Here is a 15758-nt window from a genome sequence, read left to right on the forward strand (position 1 = left end):
TAAGTTCGAGCAGTGGCCTACTAAACAAGAGTCTTGGACATGGGAGGAAGTCTTGGAGGGAAAAGGACACTGGGCACATATTGGGGAATATCGCCGCGCTCGTGAGGAGATGGAGGCAGCGAGAGCCCAAGAGCGGTGGTATGAGGAGGCAGCAAGGAGACGTGGCTGGAAGCCGGAGAATCAAGCTCAAGACCGGAGATATGAAGGTACGCGGCTAGCAGGGAAGCCCGAGAAGAAACCCCAAAAATGTCTTGGGAAGGGGCTAAGAGGTAGTGGGCCAAGGGCAGGTAGGAGACCTGCGCCCACTTCCCAGGCTAACCGTGGAGAGCGGGAGTACGGGCAGACACCGTGTTACGCAGTAGAGCGCAAGGTGTCTCCTGTACGTGTTCATAGCCCGGTGCGGGTTATTCCACCTCCCCGCACTGGTAGGGCTAGATTGAGCGTTGAGCCGGATGTCATGAAGCCTGCTCTACATATCTGGCCACCAGTACGTCTCCTTGGGCCGGCTTACATGGCACCAGCCTTACGCATGGTGTCCCCGGTTCGCCTACATAGCCCGGTGCGGGTTATTCCACCTCCCCGCACTGGTCGGGCGACGGGGAGCATTCAACCAGGTAAGGTTGGGCAGGCTCAATGCTCAAGGGAGCCAGTACGCCTGCACGGTCCGGTATTTCCGGCGCCACCTTCCCGCCCCAGCCCAGTACCATCAGTGCCTACACCACGCACCAGGCTTCCAGTGCGTTTCCAGAGCCCTGTTCCTCCTCCACGCACTCTCCCTATGGTGCGTGTCTCCAGCCCAGTGCCTCCAGTTCCGGCATCACGCACTAAGCCACCTGTGCGTCTCCAGAGCCCTGTACGCACTGTTCCTTCTCCCCGCACTCGCCCTGAGGTGCGTGCCCTTAGCCCGGTACCACCAGTGCCGGTACCACGCACCAGGCCTATAGTGCGCTTCGAGAGGTCAGTGTGCACTGTCCCTGCTCCCCGCCCTAGCCTGAAGGTGCGTGTCCTTATCCCGGTGCCTCCAGTTCCGGCACCACGTCTACAGTGCGCCTTATCCGGCCAGAGCCATCCGTCTCCCCAGCGCCATCTGAGCCATCCGTCTCCCCAGCGCCATCTGAGCCATCCGTCTCCCCAGCGCCATCTGAGCCATCCGTCTCCCCAGCGCCATCTGAGCCATCCGTCTCCCCAGCGCCATCTGAGCCATCCGTCTCCCCAGCGCCATCTGAGCCATCCGTCTCCCCAGCTCCATCTGAGCCATCCGTCTCCCCAGCGCCGTCTGAGCCATCCGTCTGTCCCGAGCCATTAGAGCCGCCCGTCTGTCCCGAGCCGTCAGAGCCGTTCGTCAGTCAGGAGCCGCTAGAGCCATTCGTCAGACAGGATCTGCCAGAGCCGCCAACCAGACAGGATCTGCCAGAGCCGCCAACCAGACAGGATCTGCCAGAGCCGCCAACCAGACAGGATCTGCCAGAGCCGCCAACCAGACAGGATCTGCCAGAGCCGCCAACCAGACAGGATCTGCCAGAGCCGCCAGTGAGCCATGAGCGTCCAGAGCCGCCAGTGAGCCATGAGCGTCTAGAGCCGTCAGCCAGCCATGAGCGTCCAGAGCCGTCAGCCAGCCATGAGCGTCCAGAGCCGTCAGCCAGCCATGAGCGTCCAGAGCCGTCAGCCAGCCATGAGCGTCCAGAGCCGTCAGCCAGCCATGAGCGTCCAGAGCCGTCAGCCAGCCATGAGCAGCCCCTCAGCCCGGAGCTGTCATTAATCCAGAACTGCCCCTCAGTCCAGAGCTGTCTCTCTGTCCGGAGCTGCCCTTCAGTCCGGAGTTGCCCCTCTATCCTGAGCTACCTCTCTATCCTGACCTACCTCTCTGTCTTGAGCTATCTCTCTGTCCTGGTGCTGCCCCTTGTCCTGGTGCTGCCCCTTATCTTAAGGTTACCCTTTAAATTAAGTGGGTGTAAAATGAGGGTGGTCATTCTAAGGGGGAGACGTAAGCTGGGATTGACTATGGTGGGGTGGGGACGTCACCCAGAGCCTGAGCCACCACCGTGGTCAGATGCCCACCCAGACCCTCCCCTAGACTTTGTGCTGGTGCGCCCGGAGTTCGCACCTTGAGGGGGGGGTTATGTCACGTTCCTGACCTGTTTTCTGTTAGTTTTGTATGTGTTAGTTGGTCAGGACGTGAGTTTGGGTGGGCAGTCTATGTTTTCTGTTTCTATGTTGGTTTAGAGGGTGACCTGATATGGCTCTCAATTAGAGGCAGGTGGTTTTAATTTCCTCTGATTGAGAGCCATATTAAGGTAGGTGTTTTCACATTGATTGTTGTGGGTGGTTGTCTCCTGTGTCTGTGTTTGTCGCGCCACACGGGACTGTCTCGGTTTGTTTGTTCGTTCGGTTTTGTGTAGTCTGTTTTCCTGTTCGTGCGTTCTTCGTGTTTCATGTAAGTTCTTACGTTCAGGTCAGTCTACGTCGTTTGTTGTTTTTGTATCTTTTCAAGTGTTCTTCGTGTTTTCGGTTTATTTAATAAATATCATGTCAAATCGCAACGCTGCATTTTGGTTTAATCCCTGCTCCTCCTCTTCGGATGAAGAGGAAGAGGAACGCCGTTACAGGAGGGCCACTGATTTGAGCAGAGCTCTAACTTTTTGAAAACCCAATTATCTCATTTGGAAGCTAAAATAACATTTCATCTTTTCACAAATAGTTTCATATTTAAACATTTAAATTGCACAACAATTCCATGTGAATCTGATAACTAGAATGTGTAGAATTTCCCAGATACAGTTTATGCCGTCCTGTCATCAGTCATAATGTCTCAGATGACAACTGAACTGACATCATATTCATTAAAGCCCGACACCGGTACACTTATGACAACAGCCAGCTCAAAGTGCAGGGCGCGAAATTCAAAAGATATTTTTTTTAAATATTTAACTTTCACACATTAACAAGTCCAATACAGCATATGAAAGGTACACATCTTGTGAATCCAGCCAACATGTCCGATTTTTAAAATGTTTTACAGGGAAGACACAATATGTAAATCTATTAGCTAACCACGTTAGCAAAAAACACCACTTTTTTTACTCCATCAGTAGCTATCACAAATTCGTCCAAATAAAGATATAAATAGCCACTAACCAAGAAACAACTTCATCAGATGACAGTCTGATAACATATTTATTGTATAGCATATGTTTTGTTAGAAAAATGTGCATATTTCAGGTATAAATCATAGTTTACATTGCAGCTACAATCAGAAATTGCACCGAAAGCAGACAGAATAATTACAGACACCAACGCCAAATAACTAAATACTCATCATAAAACATTTCTGAAAAATACATAGTGTACAGCAATTGAAAGACAGGCATCTTGTGATTCCAGACAATATTTCCGATTTATCAAGTGTTTTACAGCGAAAACACAATAGAGCGTTATATTAGCTTACCACAATAGCCAAAAACACAAGCAATTTCCCAGTAGCAAAAGTTAGCGATCGTAACAAACAAGCAAAAGATATATAATTTTTGACTAACCTTAATTTTCTTCATCAGATGACAGTCCTATAACATCAGGTTATACATACACTTTTGTTTTGTTCGAAAATGTGCATATTTAGAGCTGAAATCAGTGGTTACACATTGTGCTAACTTAGCTACTTTTTCCACAACATCTAAACAGCAACGATATTTTTCTGACACGTTTTCTGACACACATATTCTGACCAAATAGCTATTCATAAACATAAGTAAAAAATACATGTTGTATAGGAAATGATAGATCCATTAGTTCTTAATGAAATCGCAGTGTTAGAATTCTAAAAAATAACTTCATTACGACATCCAGCTTCGGTATAGCTGAGTACCCCAAAGTTGGGCGCCCACGACTAATTCACATGCACGACAGATATATGAATTAGCATCATAAAATGTTTCTTACTTTTGGTGATCTTCCATCAGAATGTTGTAGAAGGTGTCCTTTGTCAAGAACAGTCGTTGTTTGGAATTAGAACATTAATTTTCCCTCTCGATTTAGCACGCGCACTTGCCAAGTGGCACAAAGCTCTCCAAGTCAACAAACGGAAGAGAACGGAACACGGTAAAACTCCCGAAAAACGTTCAATAATCTGATGAAATTATATTGAAAAAACATACTTTACGATGATATGGTCACATGTATCAAATAAAATCATAGCCGGAGATATTAGTCATCCATAACGACAGCTAAAAAGAAGGCAAATCCATGTCCCCTTTCGCGCGCTCCAGAAAACAGAAAATGGACGGTCACGTCATACAAAGAGCTTTTATTCCACCTCACACCAAGATAAACACAACATTTCTTCTCTCACCGCCTCTTGACATCCAGGGGAAGGTGTATGAAGTGCACGTAGACTCTTACGTATCATGCCCATGTATAGGCAGGAAGTAGAACAGAGCATCGATTTCAGACTTTCCACTTCCTGGTCAGGAAATGTGCTGCAGAATGAGTTCTGTTTCACTCAGAGAAATAATTCAAACGGTTTTAGAAACTAGATAGTGTTTTCTATCCAATAGTAATAATAATATGCATATTGTACGAGCAAGAATTGAGTACGAGGCCGTTTGAAATGGGCACCTTTTATCTGGCTACTCAATACTCCCCCTGCAGCCCAAACAGGTTAAGTACCAACGCATATTTTCAACTGGTTGGATTACCGAAATATGGTTCCTTTCCCCCCACCTTTTGATGTTCCCCGACTCTCTATATTTAACAAAGGCTTTTTAAGAGTCCTTCAGTACAGTCAAGAGAGGAAAGGGAGAAAGGTATTTATGGGGGGTCATAAACCTTACCCACAGGCCAACGTCATGACAACTGTATATAGACAAAATAAACTCAGCAAAAAAAGAAATGTCCTCTCACTGTCAACTGCATTTATTTTCAGCAAACTTAACAATCTTTAACATAACAAGATTCAACAACTGAGACATAAACTGAACAAGTTCCACAGACATGTGACTAACAAAAGTTGAATAATGTGTCCCTGAACAAAAGGGGGGTCAAAATCAAAAGTAACAGTCAGTATCTGGTGTGGCCACCAGCTGCATTAAGTACTGCAGTGCATCTCCTCCTCATGGACTGCACCAGATTTGCCAGTTCTTGCTGTGAGATGTTACCCCACTCTTCCACCAAGGCATCTGCAAGTTCCCGGACATTTCTGGGGGGAATGGCCCTAGCCCTCACCCTCCGATCCAACAGGTCGCAGACATGCTCAATGGGATTGAGATCCAGGCTCTTCGCTGGCCATGGCAGAACACTGACATTCCTGGATTGCAGGAAATCACGCACAGAACGAGCAGTATGGCTTGTGGCATTGTCATGCTGAAGGGTCATGTCAGGATGAGCCTGCAGGAAGGGTACCACATAAGGGAGGAGGATGTCTTCCCTGTAACGCACAGCGTTGAGATTGCCTGCAATAACAACAAGCTCAGTCCAATTATGCTGTGACACACCGCCCCAGACCATGACGGACACTCCACCTCCAAATCGATCCCGCTCCAGAGTACATGCCTCGGTGTAATGCTCATTCCTTCAACGAAAAATGCGAATCCAACAATCACCCCTGGTGAGACAAAACCTTGACTCGTCAGTGAAGAGCACTTTTTGCCAGTCCTGTCTGGTCCAGCACGGTGGGTTTGTGCCCATAGGCGATGTTGTTGCCGGTGATGTCTGGTGAGGACCTGCCTTACAACAGGCCTACAAGCCCTCAGTCCAGCCTCTCTCAGCCTATTGCAGACAGTCTGAGCACTGATGGAGGGATTGTGTGTTCCTGGTGTAACTCAGGCAGTTGTTGTTGCCATCCTGTACCTGTCCCACAGGTGTGATGTTCGGATGTACCGATCCTCTGCAGGTGTTGTTACACGTGGTCTGACACTGCGAGGACGATCAGCTGTCCGTCCTGTCTCCCTGTAGCGCTGTCTTAGGCGTCTCACAGTATGGACATTGCAATTTATTGCCCTGGCCACATCTACAGTCCTCATGCCTCCTTGCAGCATGCCTAAGGCACTGAACGCAGATGAGCAGGGACCCTGGACATATTTCTTTTGGTGTTTTTCAGAGTCAGTAGAAGGGCCTCTTTAGTGTCCTAAGTTTTCATAACTGTGACCTTAATTGCCTACCGTCTGTAAGCTGTTAGTGTCTTAATGACCGTTCGGGGGGTGCATGTTGATTAATTGTTTATGGTTCATTGAACAAGCATGGGAAACAGTGTTTTTACTCTTTACAATGAAGAACTGTGAAGTTATTTGGATTTTTACGAATTATCTTTGAAAGACAGGGTCCTGAAAAAGGGACGTTTTCTTTTTTGCTGAGTACATGACAATTGAAATGTCTATTCTTTTGGAACTTTTGTGAGTGTAATGTTCGCTGTTCATTTTTTTATTGTTTTCAGTTCGCTTTTGTTTATTATCTATTTCACTTGCTTTGGTATGTAAACATTTGTTTCCCATGCCAATAAAACCCTCTGAATTTAATCGAAAGACGGCGAGAGACCGCAATATAGAGATTGAGACAGACAGCAAAAGAGATTGAGACAGACAGCGAGAGATAGAGACATATCTCCATTCCTAGCATCCTCTCTCCTTGTCTACTCTTTCACACACTGGAGAAGAAGATCAGAGGGGAGTGACAATGATTCTTCTCCTCCAATACGGTTGAAAAGAAGACAGGATGTGAGGGAATCACAGAAAGACAAATTGAGAAAGATCCAGAAGTCATTGATTTTATTTATTTTTTAAATAGGCCATAGAGGTGAAATAATTACAATTTAGCATTAACACTGGAGTGATAGATGTGCAGATGATGATGTGCAAGTAGAGATACTGGGGTGCAAAAAAGAAAGAAGATAAATAACAATATGGGGATGGTGTAGTTGGGTGTGCAATTTACAGATTGGCTGTGTACAGGTACAGTGATCGGTAAGTTGCTCTGACAGCTGATGCTTAAAGTTAGAGAGGGAGATATAAGTCTCCAGCTTCAGTGATTTTTGCAATTCGTTCCATTGATTGGCCATGAGTTATAACATTCCCATGATGCAGCTTGTTGACAGACTGATATGAGACTAACCCTAAATTTCTTCCCTTTTTGTTTTTTTCTCTCAGGTGAAACACACACACACACAGACACACCACACACCCATGGCCTTACAATAACCCTACCCCTCCTTAGTCTCTCCATCCCTTCCTCTCCTTCTCTCCCGCTTTGTCCTTCCCTCCCTCTCAGTTGTCTGTCTGTATAGAAACTGTTTTGTCCTGAATAGCTAATCAAATTTCTCCATTGGGATGGCTGACCAATAACATCTATCCTGCAGCTGATAGAAAACTCTGATTGGTGTTTCTCATTATTCTCCAGAGTTTACAAAATAGCTCTTTTACATGTGCAACAGAGAGAGGAGAGTATAAAACAGAGAGAATGAAGAGAGGTGAAGAGATGTACAAGATGAGAGGAAATATAAGCAGAAGATGAGGAGAGGAACTCGACAAAGACATCTGGCGGGCTATCAATTAATATGTTAATAACAGTTGCATTTCTTCAGTATTTATCAGTCACTTAATAATTACAACAAAAGCAACCCGTTAGGTTAGTCTATTCTGTTAAATATTAGTTCCGAACCCTTTTACTTTTTCTATTCTGTTAGAGATGAGTTACATTCTGTTAGAGATTACTTCGGAACACGTTAGTTCTGTATATTCTGTTAGAGATTAGTTCTGAACCCGTTAACCTTGTCTATTCTGTTAGAGATTACCTCTGAACATGTTAGCTTTGTCTACATTTTACATTTAAGTAATTTAGCAGACACTCTATCCTGAGCGATTTACAGTTAGTGCATTCATTTTAATAAGATAGCTAGGTGGGACAAACGCATATCAGTCATAGTAAGTCCTCAATAAAGTAGCTATCAGCAATGTCGGGGGGGGGGGGGGGGGGGGAACTCTGCTGGAAGATGGGCAGGGACTCTGCTTCCACCATTTGGGGTGCCAGGACAGAGAAGTGTAGTGGATGTGAGCTTCGACTGGAAGCTAGTGGAGTGTGCGGAGGAGCGGGGTGACATAGGAGAACTTGGGAAGGTTGAACACCAGGCGGGCTTCAGAGTTCTGGATAAGTTGCAAGGGTTTGATTGCACAAGCAGTGAGTCCAGCCAACAGCGAGTTGCAGTAGTCCAGACGGGAGATGGGAAGTGCCTGGATTAGGAACCTGCGCCACATCCTTTGTGAGGTAGGGTCGTACTCGACGGATGTTGTTGAGCATGAACCTGCAGGAGCTAGTCACTGCTTTGATGTTTTCAGAGAACGACAGGGTGTGTTGTTCAGGGTTTATGCCAAGGTTCTTTGCACTGTGGGAGGGGGATACCGTGGAGTTGTCAACCGTGATGGAGAGCGGGCAGCCAATCCCCGGGAGAAAAAGCAGCTCCATCTTGTCAAGGTTGAGCTTAAGGTGGTGGGCCGACATCCAAGTTGAGATATCTGCCAGGCTTCAGAGACACGTGTCACCACCTGGGTGTCAGAAGGGCTGAAGGAGAAAAGTAGTTGAATGACAATCTTCATAGCAGTTATTGGAAAGACCATGTGAGGATATGATGGAGTCGAGTGACTTGGTGAAAAGAGAGAAGAGGAACCGACCCCTGAGGGACACCAGTCGGGAGAGTACATGGTGCAGACACAGATCCTCTCCACGTTACCTGGTGGGAGCGGCCTGCCAGGTACAATGCAATCCAAGAGTGTGCAGAGCCTGAGAGGGTGGAGAGGATGATCTGATGTTTCATGGTGTCGAAGGCAGTGGATAGATGTAGGAGGATGAGAACAGAGGATAGAGATGTAGCTTTGGCAGTACGGAGAGCCTCCGTGACAGAGAAGTCTTGAAGCCTGACTGGTTAGGGTCAAGAAAATAGTTTGGAAAGAGATAGGATAGATTTGGTCAGAGACAGCAGTTTTGGAAAGAAAAGAAAGAAGGGATACCGGTCTGTAGTTTTTGACGTCAGATGAGTCGAGTGTTGGTTTCTTGAGGAGGGTAGCGACAAGGGGCATTTTGAAGTCAGAGGGAACACAGCCAGTGATCAGGGATGAGTTGATGAGGGAAGTCTGGAATGGGAGAAGGTCTCCAGAGATGGTCTGAAGTGATGAGGGGATGGTTTCGAGCGGGCAGATTGTCGGGCAGCCAGGTTGGAGGCAATTGGGAAAGGGAGAGGTCAAAAGAGTCGAGGGGAAAGAGAGTTGAAAATAAATGAATCGAAGGCAGATGTTGGGAGATTGAAGTCGCCAAGTGCGAAGAGCGGCAAGCCATCGTCAAGGAAATTAGCTTATCAAGGTGCCAAGCTCATTGAGGAACTGTCCAAGGCCACCTGGTGGGTGACAGATGACAACAATGTTAAGCTTGAGTGGACAAGTGACAGTGACAGCATGGAATTCAAATGAGATGGACAGGTGAGAGAGGGAGAAAAGAGAACATCTCCAGTTAGGAGAAACAAGTAGCCATGTGCCACCACCGCGACGACCAGATGCTCTCGGACTATGAGAGAAAATGTGAAGAATGATGAAGATGAAGATGAAGATCAGATGAAGAGATTGCAGCTGGAAGAACAGCTGGAAGAAATGGCAGCAGTTTTACGGGCGCCTAACCAATTGTGCTATTATGTGTATATTTTCACGTTATTTGTAACTTATTTTGTACATAATGCTTCTGCAACCGTATCTTAAGGCAAAAAAGAGCTTCTGGATATCAGGACAGTGATCACTCACCTCGGATTAGACAAATATTTTTTCTTCAACAAACAAGACATTCTCCAAACACCCGGCAGGGCCGACATCCACGTTATTTGCAAGAGGAAGCGACGCAGGTACAGAGGACAAAGAGCCGGATGCCTGGTCAGGACCTGGAAAAGGAGAGTGGGAAAGCTGCCGTTACCGTCAATACTACTCGCCAACGTGCAATCATTGGTCAATAAACTAGACGAGGTACGATCACGAATATCCTACCAACGGGACGTCGAAAACTGTAATATCCTATGTTTCACGGAATCGTGGCTGAATGACGACATGGATATAGCGGGATACACGCTGCACCGGCAGGATAGAACAACACACTCCGGTAAGACGAGGGGGGTGAGGGCGTTCTGTGCATATTTGTAAACAACAGCTGGTGCACGAAATCTAAGGAAGTCTCTAGATTTTGCTCACCTGAAGTAGAGTATATTGTAATAAATTGCAGGCCACACTACTTGCATAGAAAGTTTTCAGCTATACTTGTTGTGGCTGTTTATTTACCACCACAGACAGATGCTGGCACTAAGACCGGACTCAGTAAGCTGTATAAGGAAATAAGCAAACAGGAAACCACTCAGAGGCGGCACTCCTAGTGGCCGGAGACTTTAATGCAGGGAAACTTAAATCAGTTCTACCAAATTCCATCAACATGTTAAATGTGCAACCAGAGGGGAAAAAATTCTAGATCACCTGTTCTCCACACACAGAGACGCGTACAAAGCATCAGTCACTTGCTTTATCAATAAGTACATCGAGGACATCGTCCCCACACTGACTATACGTACATACCCCAACCAGAAGCCATGGATTACAGGCAAAATTCGCACTGAACTAAAGGGTAGAGCTGCCGCTTTCAAGGTGCGGGACTCTAACCCGGAAGCTTACAAGAAATCCTGCTATGCCCTCCGACGAACCATCAAACAGGCAAAGTGTCAATACAGGGCTAAGATTGAATCATACTACACCGGCTCCGATGCTCGTCTTATGTGGCAGGGCTTGCAAACTATTACAGACTACAAAGGGAAGCACAGCCGAGAGCTGCCCAGTGACACGAGCCTACCAGACGAGCTAAATCACTTCTATGCTCTCTTCGAGGCAAGCAACACTGAGGCAAGCATGAGAGCATCAGCTGTTCCGGACGACTATGTGATCACGCTCTCCGTAGCCGACGTGAGTAAAACCTTTAAACAGGTCAACACACACAAGGCTGCGGGGCCAGATGGATTACCAGGACGTGTGATCCGGGCATGTTGAACCAATTGGCAGGTGTCTTCACTGACATTTTCAACATGTCCCTGATTAAGTCTGTAATACCAACATGTTTCAAGCAGACCACCATAGTCCCTGTGCCCATGAACACAAAGGCAACCTACCTAAATAACTACAGACCTGTAGCACTCACGTCCGTAGCCATGAAGTGCTTTGAAAGGTTGGTAATGGGTCACATCAACTCCATTATCCCAGAAGCCCTAGACCCACTCCAATTTGCATACCGCCCAAACAGATCCACAGATGATGCAATCTCTATTGCACTCCACATTGCCCTTTCCCACCTGGACAAAAGGAACACTTATGTGAAAATGCTATTCATTGACTACAGCTCAGCGTTCAACACCATAGTACCCTCAAAGCACATCACTAGGCTAAGGATCCTAGGACTAAACACCTCCCTCTGCAACTGGATCCTGGACTTCCTGACGGGCCGTCCCCAGGTGGTGAGGGTGGGTAGCAACACATCTGCCATGCTGATTCTCAACACTGGAGCTCCCCAGGGGTGCGTGCTCAGTCCCCTCCTGTACACCCACAACTGCATGGCCAGGCATGACTCCAACACCGTCATAAATTTTGCAGATGACACAACAGTGGTAGGCCTGATCACCGTCAATGGCGAGACAGCATATAGGGAGGAAGTCAGAGTCCTGGCTGGGTGGTGCCAGGACAACAACCTCTCCCTCCACGTGATCAGAAAAAGGAGATGATTGTGGACTAAAGGATAAGGAGGACAGAGCACGCCCCCATTCTCATATACGGGGCTGTAGTGGAGTAGGTTGAGAGCTTCAAGTTCCTTGGTGTCCACATCAACAACAAACTAACATGGGCCAAGCACACCAAGACAGTTGTGAAGAGGGCACGACAAAATCTATTCCCCCTCAGGAGACTGAAAAGATTTGGCATGGTCCCCCCCAACCCCTCTTTTTACACTGCTGCTACTCTCTGTTTATCATATATGCATAGTCACTTTAACTATACATTCATGTACATACTACCTCAAGTGGGCCGACCAACCAGTGCTCCCGCACATTGGCTAACCGGGCTATCTGCATTGTGTCCCGCCCACCACCCGCAAACCCCTCTTTTTACGCTACTGCTACTCTCTGTTCATCATATATGCATAGTCACTTTAACCATATCTGTCAGCGCGTGTAAAAGAGGCGAAGTCAGGTGCAGGAGAGTAGCGTGATGTAAATAGGCGCACTTTATTAAAGTTCCAAAACAAGAGCACAACATAAATAAAATGCGCTCAAAAACACAGAACATAACAAAAGTAAAGCGCGTAAAAAGACACCACAGCAACATGAAACAATTACACACAAAACATGATGGGAAACAGAGGGTTAAATACAAGTAGCTTAATTGGGGAATGAAAACCAGGTGTGTATGGAAACAAGACAAGACAAAAGGATATATGAAAAATGGAGCGGCGATGGCTAGAAAGCCGGTCACTATACAGCTGATAGTGCAGATTTTAAGGGCATTTTCCCCAATGTTAGCGAAGATTACATTAACGTAAACGCTGCAGATGTCAATCGGAATCTGTCAATGTCAAGCTCGCTGTAAAAGTTAGAAGGTATACATTTCTGACTATGTGTGTGTGTGTGTGTGTGTGTGTGTGTGTGTGTGTGTGTAAAATGTGTGTGTTTTGCAGCGGACCCTCCCTTCAGTGCGTACCCTGCTGTGATTGGAGCAGCCATCGGAGGGATGCTAATCGCTGCCATAGCAACCATTCTGCTTTTCATGTACATCATCCGCAACCGCAACAACAACCCCCGTACGTACACACACCTACAAATTCACACTAAATACTCAAACACTACACACACACACACACTATACACAAAGTCAGGTCCAATTTCATTGGCAAGATTAGCAAATTTAGACATGACATGCCAGCAACAAACGCTGACACTACACATCCAAGTACAATTGATCAAATTATGAAAGACAAGAATTGTAATTTTGAATTCCGTAAAGTGAACACATTATTGTTGTCTATCAACAATGACAAGCCACCGGGGTCTGACAACTTGGATGGAAAATTACTGAGGATAATATTTGCCATATCTTCAATCTAAGCCTACTAGAAAGTATGTGCCCTGAGGTCTGGAGGGAAGCTAAAGTCATTCCGCTACCCAAGAATAGTAAAGACCCCTTTACTGGCTCAAATAGCCGACCAATCAGCCTGTTACCAACCCTTAGTAAACTTTTAAGAAATATTGTGTTTGATCAGATACAATGTTATTTTACTGTACACAAATTGACAACAAACTTTCAGCACGCTTATAGGGAAGGACATTCAACAAGCACAGCACTTACACAAATGACTGATGATTGGCTGAGAGAAATTGATAATAAAAAGATTGTGGGGGCTGTTTTGTTAGACTTCAGTGCGGCTTTTGATATTATCGATCATAGTCTGCTACTGGAAAAATGTGTGATACGGCTTTACACCCCCTGCTATATTGTGGATAAAGAGTTACCTGTCTAACAGAACACAGAGGGTGTTCTTTAATGGAAGCCTCTCCAACAGAATCCAGGTAGAATCAGGAATCCCCCAGGGCAGCTGTCTAGGGCCATTACTTTTTTCAATCTTTACAAATGACATGCCACTGGCTTTGGGTAAGTGTGTCTATGTATGCGGATGACTCAACACTATACACGCCAGCTACTACAGCGAGTGAAATCACTGCAACACTCAAGAACAGACTATGGTGGGCGCACAGTACTATGTAAAGCCCATGGCTAAAGCCTTTTCCACATCAGGTACATCAGTAGAATCAGATTGATCAGATAAAAATACACCTTATGGAACAGCGGAACTGTGAAGAGACACACACGCACAGAAACACTCTTACACACACGTACAAATGGATTTTGTATTGTAGATATCTGGTAGTAGAGTGATGGCCTGATGGAACACAATGTGTTGTGAAAAGTGTTTTAAAATGTAATGTAACATTTTTAACTTCTACTGCCTCAGAAACCCGGATCCGGGAGCACCCCCCACCCCCCACACACTGTTTAGCATAGCTAGCATAGCTTCACAAGTAGATAGTAGCATCTAAATATCATTAAATCACAAGTCCAAGACACCAGATGAAAGATACAGATCTTGTGAATAAAGCCACCATTTCCGATTTTTAAAATGTTTTACAGGGAAGACACAATATGTAAAGATGTACATCTATTACCTAAAAACACATTAGCATAATCCACCATCTTTTATTTGTCCACCAACACCAGTAGCCATCACCAATTCGGCTAAACTAAGATATTTATAGCCCCTAACCAACAAAAAAACTCATTAGATGACAGTCTGATAACATATTTATGGTATGGGATAGGTTTTGTTAGAAAAAAGTGCATATTTCAGGTAGCTGCCATAGGTTACAATTGCACCCACCGTCACAAATGGACTAGAATAATTACAATGAGCAACGTGTTTACCTAACTACTAATCATCAAACATTTCGTAAAAATACACAGCATACACTAATCGAAAGACACAGATCCTGTGAATACAGACAATATTTCAGATTTTCTAAGTGTCTTACAGCGAAAACACAATAAATCGTTATATTAGCATAGCACATAGCACATAGCAGCCCAGCATTGATTCTAGCCAAAGTGAGCGATGAAAGTCAACATCGCCAAAAGATATTAATTTTTTCACTAACCTTCTCAGAATTCTTCCGATGACACTCCTGTAACATCATTTTACAATATACATATACAGTTTGTTCGAAAAGGTGCATATTTAGCCATACAAAACCGTGGTTACACAATGAAAATAGTAGCAAAACAAGCCTGAAAATGTCGGTCGCCATCTTTCAGAGTGATCTAGTTTAATTAATAGCTAATCATATACTTGACTAAAAAATACAGGGTTTACAGGAATCGAAAGACAAATTAGTTCTTAATGCAACCGCTGATTTACATTTTTAAAATTATCCTTACTTTTCAATACAGGGTTCGCCAAGTGAAGCTATACCAAACAAAATGGCGAAATATGCGTTTAAAATATTTCGACAGAAACACGATTTATCATATTAAATATTGCTTACTTTGAGCTGTTCTTCCATCAGATTCTTGGGCAATGTATCCTTTCTATGTTATAAACGTCTTTTGGTCGATAGATGTCCTCTGTCCTTCGAAATGTCCACCACCAACGACCGACACCCCAAAACGTGTCCAAAGTTTCAGAGTGCACAACAAATAAATTCCTCTAAAATCGCACTAAACGGATATAAATTGCTATAAAACGGTTCAAATTAACTACATTTTGATGTTTTTAACACCTAGAACGAGTAAAAACATGACCGGAGAAATATTGCTGGTTAGAAAACGATTTGGAACGAGGCAGGTCCGATGCCCTTCACGCTTCAGGCGCACGACGAGAAAGGGCGGTCTCTATACATTTTGGTCTTTTATACTGGCTGTGAATATCCCATCGATTCCATTGAAAGCGTGATGACGTACAGACACCCAGAGGAAGACGTAGGCAGTGTCGGTTTCTTCATAGCATTCACTGTCGCCTTAAAAACAGACCCCAGATCAGAGGTAAAAAAATTTGAAATCTGAACCCTGTCATGAAAAGTGCTGTAGAAATTGTTCTGTACAACTCAGAGACAAAATTTCAACTTCTATAGAAACTAGAAGGTGTTTTCTATCCAATAATAACAATAATAT

At 45.2% G+C, this 15758-nt stretch overlaps 1 protein-coding gene across 1 annotated transcript in view; it reads left to right on the top strand.

Annotated features, from left to right (window-relative positions):
- The window catches only part of LOC129863320 (V-set and immunoglobulin domain-containing protein 10-like 2), a 143720-nt gene that overhangs the window by 108667 nt on the left and 19295 nt on the right, over positions 1 to 15758 (top strand). Inside the window, exon 14 of the mRNA XM_055935210.1 lies at positions 12718 to 12840. Within this exon, the coding sequence (XP_055791185.1) occupies positions 12718 to 12840 (123 nt within the window). The remainder of the gene's footprint in view (positions 1 to 12717; positions 12841 to 15758) is intronic.

The sequence above is a fragment of the Salvelinus fontinalis genome, chromosome 10 (assembly GCF_029448725.1).
Source record: "Salvelinus fontinalis isolate EN_2023a chromosome 10, ASM2944872v1, whole genome shotgun sequence".
NCBI classification, from domain to species: Eukaryota; Metazoa; Chordata; class Actinopteri; order Salmoniformes; family Salmonidae; genus Salvelinus; species Salvelinus fontinalis.